This window comes from Chenopodium album, chromosome 18, assembly GCF_948465745.1.
Source record: "Chenopodium album chromosome 18, dcCheAlbu1.1, whole genome shotgun sequence".
Lineage (NCBI taxonomy): Eukaryota > Viridiplantae > Streptophyta > Magnoliopsida > Caryophyllales > Amaranthaceae > Chenopodium > Chenopodium album.
In genome coordinates this window covers 30,178,048-30,188,611 of record NC_137851.1, presented here as the reverse complement: position 1 = coordinate 30,188,611, position 10,564 = coordinate 30,178,048, and the positions used below count along the sequence as shown (strand labels likewise).

Sequence of the window (10,564 nt, the reverse complement as noted above, 5' to 3'; positions counted from 1 at the left end):
ATGAGGTCAATTGATTTCAGGTAAAACTTAGAATTTAAAATCGAGTACTCCGTATCACGGATTGGGTAACTTATGGGTTAGTTTTGCCAGGTCGAGACTCATGATTCACATGGGCCGACTTTCTAAACAAAGATGCCCAACCCATTTTTCTGGTAATATTCACTCCATAATTGGCGGGTCGAACACTTGAAGGTAACACAATCCTTTGTCTTTGTCTCACTTCAATTCGCTGGGTCTCTCTCTTTTTCTCAAGAAGTACATGCAAACTGGAATTTCCAAATTCTTGCCATATTACCAAAATTTTCCCCAATTTCATCAAAAACCTTAACCTTAACCCAATTCACAAATTTGCCAAATTGTTCCACCTTTCTTCTGAATAATTCGAATCCATCACTTAATATTGGTTAGTTATTATTCCTAATTTGATATTCTTTGATAATTTTATCAGCATATTTATTCCTTACTTTGCTTTCAATTTTTCTTAATTCCCAGTAATTTTCTAATTAGGTTTTCAAATTCATTACCCCAATATTTAGTTTTGTATTTCTTCTTTCTTCTTCTTGTAGATTTTGTCTAATTATCTTTGATATGTATATTTCCTATAAATTTTTATTTTGGGTGGGATTGAATTGTGTGTGATTGATGAATAATGGTTTTTTTGGTGAGTTTATTCTGATAATTTAGAAGTGTATTTGTTTGTTTGGAGTTGAAAATTATGATGATTGAATAAATTGTACTCCATTTATCAACTTAAGCATTGTAGGTATCCTTAAGATTTTGAAAACTTGATTATCCAATATTATTAGTAGGCTATGTCAATTTAGCTATATACTCATTCTAGTAAATCAACTCATTGACATTGGATAGAATTTGGAATACAAATCAACAATTGCCTACGATATCTTAGCAATTTTCGCGCTTTTTAGGTTTTTAACTAGCTGAGTCAGTGATGAATTTTTGTTTCCTAGCAAAATGGTTTTGATGAATTATCTTGCGTAAACTTGGTGTATTTCCAAAGGCCAGAATAATCTTAAGAATTTAGGTAATTCAATGTTATTTATTTTCTGTAAGCAGAGATTTTGTTAATTTAGATGAAGTTTTCTTCTGACATGTGTTCGTTTTTTGTCCGTGCGTGTGGCAGTTGATGCTGATGAATATGATATCTCCGTCAGGGATGAGGGTTTTATATGACAATCAGGATTTGAATTCTTGATTTTGGGTACGCTGCTTGTAAAAACACATCTCAATATGGATTCTGAATCTGAGGTGTTGCTAACCTATTTTTCATGTTGTGAATTGACTTCTTGAGTGTGCTTGTGGGGAAAGTGAGTTAGAATTTTTTTAGCATTGTCGATGGAGGATTCCTTGGGTGCTCCTGATAATAATAGAAAGGGGCTCAAGCGTATTGTGGTTTGTGGAAAAACTCCACCCTTTAAATGTTTGGTTGCGTCCATCCCAAAGAACTCAATGAAAGCTTTGCAACGTATTGTGAATGTGGAAAAAAATATATTGGGCAAGGCCACTTTCACTGAAGCTGGACTTTTCCTCCTGAAAGTTGCAGTTCTGGAGGCAGTGAGGAGGTTTTCTCAGGCTCATTGTCCGTTCTTGTGGCGCAGTCTTCAGGCTTTGCAATTTCTTTGTTTACCCCCGCTTAAGTGGATTCAGAAGTGGGGATTATTTAGGGGTTTGGTAAAGTCCATGCAGGTTGGTCCGCTACTCTTAAGGCATATGTGTGTCTTGTACTTAATGGTGTGATTTATTTTATAAAATCATATACGATACAACCTTAGGTTTCTATACATTAATTGAAACTCCTGAGAGCTTCAAGCCTTCAATATAGAAAAGGGTTACATGGTTGAAGTTAAAGGAAGCTTTCTGTGTTTGCATCTCTAATTAGTACAATACGATATCAGGTGCGTCAAAAGGATTTATTGTCACATTGGCGGCATTCTTGTGTATTTGCTTACTTATATTTTCTGCTATCCTAAACAACAGTTCATTTGATGGAGATATCTTTGAATTGTTGGGCTGTTCGCATTATTCAGTCTTGCAGTATGAGAAATAGGCTAAAAAGAACAAAAAATCCTCAAGAAATCCAAGGAACTTAAAAAGAGAAAAAGGGAGAAACAAGACAGAGGGATGAGTCTGTTTAAAAAGTCTTTTTAGGCTCCCACAGTTTAATTGATGAACTTTGAATGGTGAACTGATCGTTGAAAAAATTCCTTAGTGCTTGTACCAACACATCCCCAAGCATGAACCTGTATGCTGAAGAGAAATTATTTAATGGCTTTTGTAGGAGAGTAACTCATAGTGAGCAAATTGAACACTGTGTTTTTATCTCTTGTAAGCTGAAAGCTTTTTCCTTGGGATGCTGCTTTTTACTTGTTTTTAGAGAAAGTTGCTATTATTAGTTCTTCTTGCGTATAGGTCTGATTTGATATTCTTTGATTTGATTTATTTTTCTACAATCATGTTGTTTTGTGATAGGTTTTATCGAGACCACTTTTACTTCTCTCAGTTGCGACACCCTTCTCTAATCAATCAGACAATGTTGAAGAAGATCCAGGAAATTCAGAATCTTCAGATGCTTTTCAGCCAAGGACTGATCCACAAGCTGATTCCTTGACCAATGTAGCATCAGATTCAAGGTGATCAATGTTGCAAATTTTCGGATATCATTCTGATGTGTTTCTACTTTTGACTTTCATCATACTTGTATTCTATTCAGCTCTCAAAGAGTTACTTCTCCATCCCATGATTTTCCATCACTATCTTCTCTCTTTCACTTTTTGGAGTCGTCCCAAAATTATCTTTACACTTTCCATTTTACACTCATTACCTTCTTTCTTTTGTTTTGTTTATGATACCTGACAGCGGAGTAATTGAAATTCAAGCCCCGGAGAAATGGATGTTGCAACTTTTTGCTGAGCTAGAAAAGGAGGGAATTGTTTTGCCAGAGAGGTGATTACATTTCATTTATGATACTTTTATGGTTTTGTAGCTGTTCCTACTATCAATTTAGTGCCTAGGCTTTAAAGAGAAATCCTTTATACTCCCATCTTACTTTCTTTCTTTCTTGCTTGCTTTCCTGCTCGAATATTTGAGTATAGTGGTATTAAAACAACTTGCTCATAGTCATAAAATAAATTGATTCTGTACTTCTATGTATGGCTTTCCTATAAATGACTGTGCATATGTAAAACTTGTTATGCCTGAAGCCCTGAACCATGGTGCAAGGCTAAAAGATCGCCATGTTATTAAATTATCATGACTACTGTAACCTTCAACCTCCATTACCCTCAAAACTGAAAGACCATTGATTGCCAAAATTTTCCATTTTGGCTGTTGTGCAAATTCAATCCTGTTGCTGCTGTGGCTGTGGCTGTGTTTCTATTTTTATTTTTTTTAAGGTGGCTTAGAGATGACAAAATATGTTAAGGAAAAGTACATATAGATAAGTTCAGAATATTTAAGTTTTTCAGAAAATTTCATATTAATTCAGATAATATCATACAAGTATAAATTTAGGTAAAATAAGTTCAGTCAAAATAATGTAAGTTCAGACAATATAATATAAGTTTAAACAAAATCAGATGAACCACAGTAACAAACGATGATTTAGTATGTTAACTATGATATGCCATTTTTAGGAAAATGTTGGAGAAAGAACAAGCCATTGGCAATAGTTTACCTCAAGAGAAGTGTTTATTTATTTTATTTATTTTTCCATCTCGTAAAAAATCTGCGTAAACCCAAATTGAGTAGGGAAGGCATAGTTGTAGAATCGTACATAATATAGAAATTGAGATAATATGGTTGACGAGCTTGTGGTTGCAAGACTTGCAACTGTGCTGCATGTTCTGCCATACAAAGTACTCCCTCCGTCCTCAAATAATCTTCATTTTAGGTTTAGACCTACACATTATGGAGTTTGGTAGGATGGGGGCTGAGAGTGTGAAAGAAATAGATTTAGTGGAGGAGTCCTTTTCGCATGTTTGAGTGGGAAAATTTTCCATTTTAGGCAACAAGGAAGATTTTTTATAAAAATGTTGATGTAACCTTTCTACAGGATTACCGAGGATGACCTTCGTAGATTATATCATGTTGCAAAAGGTGATTTCTCAAGATTCTTATCTTCGGTCAAAAGAACAATCAACTGGAGGCAAAATTATAGGTTTATGTCGGTGCAAGAGCTTGAAGAATGGTCGGAGATGGTGTTTTGGCATGGATATGATGTTAAGAGACACCCTTGCTTAATTGTTCGTGTTCAAGCTGCATGCTCTTTTATGATGTCTGGGGAAAGATATCGCTTGCCTGAAGTACTTGGTATGAATATAAAACATAGTAATGCTTGTTATTGTGTAGCACAATATATTTTTCCTTTCTTGATTGACAACAGACTCTCAGAGTTTCTTCAAAGTTGAGAATAGTTTAAAACGTATTTTGTACTCCGCATATATTTTTATGTCACTGACAAATTCGAGTTGCTTTTATTTTTGTCTGATACTTTGATTTTATTCCATTATGTGCTTATTTATACTATTAAAAAAAACACACATATCAAGGTAGTTCAATATCCCACAAAATGGAGGAAGTTGTTTATCTAGTCCACCTTGTGTAACAGAACTTCGGTACTTCCATGATCAACCAATTAACGTTATTAATTTCTTAGAAATTAGAACTACGTGTAAAATATAACTTTCTAGGAAGTATTACTTCCTATGTTCAACCAAAAGGCTCCTATGAGACATTAAACAGAACAATGTTGATATTGACTTATTGACATTTCCTAAATTTAAATTTGGAATACTTCAGTTCTATCAGGATTGGAGTTGCTTGTTTGGAATTAATATCAGCTGCATTAAATTTGTGTGGGAGCTATTTATATATGTTGCTCGACTTCTTGTAATTTTGTCTCTTTTCAGTGATCAGATAGGCAGAACATTATAGTGTTTTGTCGTTTATTTTGAACTCAGATACAACTACCCTCAAAGGATTTTGTATTGACTGATTCATTGCCTCAGCATGTTCTGAGCAGAAAAGGGGGTCTCAAGACCATCCCAAAGAACTCTGACCCTTTGAGATGGTGCTGGAGGCAGGGGAGAGAGGGATGATAATAGGGTGAAGAACCGGAGGAGAGAGGAGGTTGTGTGGGGGGGGGGGTGTCTGCAGCCTCTAGTTTTAGCTCAGATTATATGGTTATATTAGAAAGGGGCAACTTTTTTATTAGATAAAGTAAGGTTAAGTGGTTAACATTTCCCTGTTTCCCTTAATTATAAAAAGGATCTTGTTAACGAACGCCCCTGGAGCGTTGTATAAGCATTTAAAATATTACCTAAAATGGAATTAATTTGGGAAAGCATGACAAAATCACGCGTCGATCGGTGTAATTAATGTTCATTTTAATTTAATCTTTCTATTTTTAGCTAGCTTATCCAACGCCCCCGGGGCGTTCGTTAGCTTTTGCCTTATAAAAAAATACCTTGATTGGTCAATTTTTAGTTCCTCCACTTACTTTCGTTTTCCACTTTGATTTCAGCATTGTACTTTTTACTCTTCTTTTTAATATGCTTCTCCTATACGGGCTATACCTTTAATGCTGCGATATTAAAAACAAACTGTACTGTCTTTTTTTTTTTTTAGTTTATAATGACATGCTCTTCCTGCACGTCCACTTTGTGATAGTGCCTTAGCGTCCTTGAGATATAGAATTACTGTATAGGATCTTGATACACAGCTGTATTTAATACCCATGTCTAGCCTAGAAGAAGTGGTTGCAAGACTTGCAACTTAAAACATTCTTTTGACTTTCACATGTTGCTTTTATTTTTCATTAGATATTATTTCTTGTAGCTAGTTGGCCTAGAATAACTCAAGCAAAATCCTATGGCAATAACGTGTGATTGGAAATTCATTATAGTACGTCCCAAACTGTTCAAAATTGACATGGGGCAAAGTCAATTTCCTAGGGCACATTAAGGGATAAACAATAGGCCGACACTATGCAACTAGCATGGGAGATTGGGAATATATACTATCAGCACTGCAATTTTTTTTTTATTTTTTATTTTTTTTATTTTAAGAGTAAACTTTGATTGCTTACTTTTTCTTCTTCATTAGTTTCTCATCCGACTTAGCTTAAACCCTCTAGGTTGGAATCTAGAGGGTTTAAGCTAAGTCGGAGTAAGACTGAATATTTGGTATGTCGTTTTGGCACTCAGAGGGGGACAAGCAATGAAGTGGTGAGTTTGGATGGAAAGGATTTGACCATGAGTGAATGTTTTAAGTACCTAGGGTCGATCATCCAGAAGAATGGTGACATTGATCAAGACGTGACCCACAGGATTAAGTCAGGGTGGCTTAAATGGAGAGCGGCCACGGGAGTGCTATGCGACCGCAGCATTCCCTTAAAGTTGAAGGGAAAATTCTACAGGACTGCCATAAGACCAGTGTTGCTCTATGGTACAGAATGTTGGGCTTCTAAGAAAGAGCATATTAAAAAGATGGAGGTTACGGAAATGCGCATGTTAAGGTGGATGTGTGGAAACACTTTAAGAGATAGAATCAGAAATGAGGTTATTCGCAAGAAAGTAGGTGTGGCGGGCATTGTAGATAAATTAAGGGAAAATCGTCTGCGTTGGTTTGGACATGTAAGACGGAGACCCGAGGGTGCACCGGTGCGAAGAGTGGAAGAGTGGGACCATGGAGGGATTAAACGAGGAAGAGGGAGACCAAAGATGACTTGGTTGGAAGGAGTGAGGAAGGATATGAAGTGCATGGATTTACGTGAGGATGAAGTTTTGGATCGTAAGGGATGGAGGAGAAAGATTTATGTTGATGACTACACGGAATAATCAAATTTGGTTCATGTTAGCCGACCCCACTTTTGGGATTAAGGCTTTGATTGATTGATTGATTGATTGATTAGTTTCTCAGATAGAGTATGGGATTCTCCACCTAGTTCATGCAGAAGATCCTGTACTCACAGTACTGATGGACTGTGACGGATTAAGTCCATTTGGTTTCCCTATACACATGATGAGATCCTGTGCTATGCTTTTGCAAGACCATTATCCAAATCGGCTTGCTGCTTTATTTGTTGTACGACTGCCTCCCATCGCTCGTGTTATTGCACAAACACTTTTTCAGGTGAGCTGTTCTGATGTTATTCATGCCGTTATCTCTTCCTACATGCTTTATGTATGGTTTCCAGTGTCATTATTACATTATACACTTGTCAGATTATTATAATCTGAAGTATGGGTATCTGATATTTGTGCTGTAAAGAGACAGTTATTACAATCAGTGGCAAGGAAGGGTTATGTCTAAACCTTTATGCCAACCATCTATTGCATCAATTAACTTTGCACGTATGCACATACTCGTACAAAATATTTAGGATTTCCAGGGATTCAGTGTTTATATGTTCTAGTGTGGGACAACAGGGGTATGATGATTTTGCTACTGCTACTTCTTCTGAATTCCACTACTCGTATATGAGGATCGGGATGTAGCAGGCCAACAGGGCCTATATCTCAATGAGACCTTAAATGATAGATAGAAGGACTCATCTTGGTTATTTTTTATTGGAAAAATAAGCTATGCGTTATGAAGTTTTACTCAAAATCTTATTTTACCAATACATATGGAAAATACAAAGATTGAGACTTTAGTTAGTTACTAGCCCACACAATGTAATTTGAATTTGGAATGGTTTAAAGTGTGATCAACTGAGAAATGGGGCATACACTCCGGATTCTCCTTAATGTTTTCAGAAAGTGAGCATTTGCCTATGTACTGTTGTAATATAAGTGTCATCTGTTGTGTAGTAGGTCATAAAATACTATTTTGATCAAGGGTTTTACAGATTGCATATGCCCCATAGATGGGAGCACTGTAGCTTTTGGGTTAAATTATTGACAACTTTGGCCTGTTAATAAAAAAGTAATATAAGTGGATAACTTTAGAGTTTGGTCTCAGTGGGTTACCTGAGTTGTTATCGAACAATTTCAGCTTCAATCCCTTTTCATTCAGAAGGAAACCAAATTCTATCTGCGGTTGAGTCAATACTGTTTTGTGCTGTTACCAGGTGTTGAGACCAGGAACAAGGCGGAAACTTCGAATTTTGGGGGAGGACTACCAAAAGGTTTTGTCAGAGTATCTTCAGGCGCTTCCTTCATTCCTGGGCGGTGACTGCTCGTGCCCAAGATGCTCAAACTCTATTGGTAAAGAGAGTAATGCTGTTGGACCGATTGTAGAATATGAGGGTGAGAATGTTTCATCCCATCCTGCTTACCGCGCTGATGACTTTGAATCTATTAAATGTGATAAAGTATTGAAAAGCGTCATTATCGGCCTTCTCCTTCTGCTGCTATACATTGTTTTGACTGTTCAGTTTCATAGCCTGGAAGGCATAAATCTGTACAAAAGAGTTGGTTGGTAAACTGTAATACCTTAACCTGTTTTTGATGCCTTTGTGATGGGACAGAAGTTATATCTTTCGTGTATAGAAACTGTATACAGTGGAAGGAGTCGGGAATAAAATGTTCCAGATTGGATGGTATGGTTGCTTCCAAAATAAAGTCATGCAGGTTTCAGGCCACACTTATGTTTAATTTTGGCTTCTTTTGAAATAGTTCACTTGTTTCAGTATTCTTGTGAATATTCGAATTTAATCTAGTCTCAAAAGGATAGTATATGCCTTATGCAATGATGAATATTCTCAGCTTCTTCATCATGTATTTATGTGTCTAATAAATTGTAGGAAAATTTAATGGGATTTTTCCCAATTTTGAATTATTTCATAAATAATGTCAGATTAAATTATCCTTTTCCTAAGTTTTTCCAGACACATTTCAGGTAAATTCACTCCAATAATTCACCTGAAATAATGCTAAGAAAAATTCTTTAAAAAGAGGCAAGACTATATACTATATTTTTACTTTCTAATTATGCCATGTTAAAGTTTCACCGATAGAAAGTTTGATCAATGAAAAGAGAAGTAAAGGAGTAAAAGAAGATGGGTGAAAAATTGTAATAGTATGCTACTACGTAAATGCTCATTATATAGCCAAATATTTATAATAAAATACACAAATGATTGTCCTCTTATTGTACTTGTGCATATAATTGATGTACTAAGAAATTACACATGTGAACTTCATTTTGTTATTTTCTTCAACACCCCCCCTTAAACGTTCACATGAAATGGGGTTGTCTCATTAAAAACCTTGTTAGGTAAAACCCTTTGGGATAAAACCATAGCTAGGGAATAAGAGTACAACTATATTGTATTATATGCTTTGGTATATTGCCTCATTAAAAACCTTGTCAGGAAAAACCCAGTGGGATAAAAACCTGATCGAAGGGAAAATGAGTGCAGTGCATATAATACTCCCCCTGATTTCAACATAGTTCACAAAGATGTTGCATTCTGATTTCGTGAACTAATTGCTCAAATTTCTTCGAAGGAAGTGATTTGGTGAACAGTTAGCAAGGTTGTTAAATTACAAGACTGAATTTGCTGGATATCTATTTCCTCATCCTTTTGCAGATCATGTGTGAAGAATAGTTTAGGGGATATATGTTTTGTTCTATCTCCCTTAATATATCCCTCAGTTACTTGAGAGATGCATGCTGCATTGTCTTCAAAGATGATGGTTGGATTTTCTATTATTGCGTTCATTCCACACTCTTCTTAGATATTACTAATCATCAACCTCAGCCATACACATTCTCGTCCTGCATCATAAAGAGCTATCAACTCTGCATGATTTGAGGATGTCGTAGTCAATGTGTGCTTTGTTGATTTCCGTGATATTGCAGTGGTGCCATAAGTGAACAGATTTCCATTTTTTGACTTGGCATTTTGAGGATCCGATAAGTCTATCGTCGGCATACCCAATGAGGGTAGCATCTTGTTTCGATTGATAATATAAACCAAGGTCTTGTTTCCCACGTAGGTACCGGAGCAAGTGTCGGACTCCCTTCCAATGCTTATATGTCGGTGCATTCATTGTTGTACCTGGATAACAAGTTCACAGAGAAAGATATATTGGGTCTAGTGTTGTTAGCTAAGTACATTAAGGCTCCAATTGCACTTAAGTATGGTATTTCTAGACCCAGAATTTTTTCATTTTCTTCTCGGGGTCTGAATAGATCACTTTTCATATTCAAAGAACGAACAACCATTGGGAATTTAATTGGAGTTGCTTTGTCCATGAAGTTTTCAAAACTCTTTATGTATAGTTTAATTGATGGACAAAAATACCATGACTCGGGTGCTCAATTCGCGATCTAAGGCAAAATTTAGTTTTCCCAAGGTCTTTCATCTCAAATTCTTTTATCAAGTATTTTGCAGTTTTCTCAAGTTCATTTGGGGTTCTGATGATATTCAAATCATCAACATAAACTGTAATAATAGCGAATCCTGATTGTGATCGCTTTATGAAAGCACAGGGACTAATTTGATTGTTTTTGAACCCTTCTCTCATAAGGTATCCACTGAGACAGTTATACCACATCCTTCTAGATTATTTCAATCCATAAAGTGACCTTTTTAATT

At 35.9% G+C, this 10,564-nt stretch overlaps 1 protein-coding gene across 1 annotated transcript; it reads left to right on the top strand.

Moving 5' to 3' along the window:
• Window positions 1-203: 203 nt before the first annotated feature.
• On the top strand, window positions 204-8,615 carry LOC145590761 (uncharacterized). The gene is made up of 7 exons (XM_081647162.1): window positions 204-403; window positions 1,142-1,704; window positions 2,488-2,648; window positions 2,875-2,961; window positions 4,070-4,326; window positions 6,929-7,149; window positions 8,090-8,615. The coding sequence occupies exons 2-7, from the start codon at window positions 1,354-1,356 to the stop codon at window positions 8,441-8,443; spliced, it is 1,431 nt and encodes a 476-aa protein (XP_081503288.1). The 5' UTR covers window positions 204-403; window positions 1,142-1,353; the 3' UTR covers window positions 8,444-8,615.
• Window positions 8,616-10,564: the final 1,949 nt, after the last annotated feature.

What these genes read in the sequence shown, in the direction of transcription:
- LOC145590761 (XM_081647162.1), top strand. Translation starts at nt 1,354, where the DNA reads ATGGAGGATTCCTTGGGTGCTCCTGATAATAATAGAAAGGGGCTCAAG. An exon ending in GTTTGGTAAAGTCCATGCAG is followed by an intron (nt 1,705 to 2,487) that starts GTTGGTCCGCTA and finishes GTTTTGTGATAG; the next exon opens with GTTTTATCGAGACCACTTTT. An exon ending in GGAATTGTTTTGCCAGAGAG is followed by an intron (nt 2,962 to 4,069) that starts GTGATTACATTT and finishes ACCTTTCTACAG; the next exon opens with GATTACCGAGGATGACCTTC.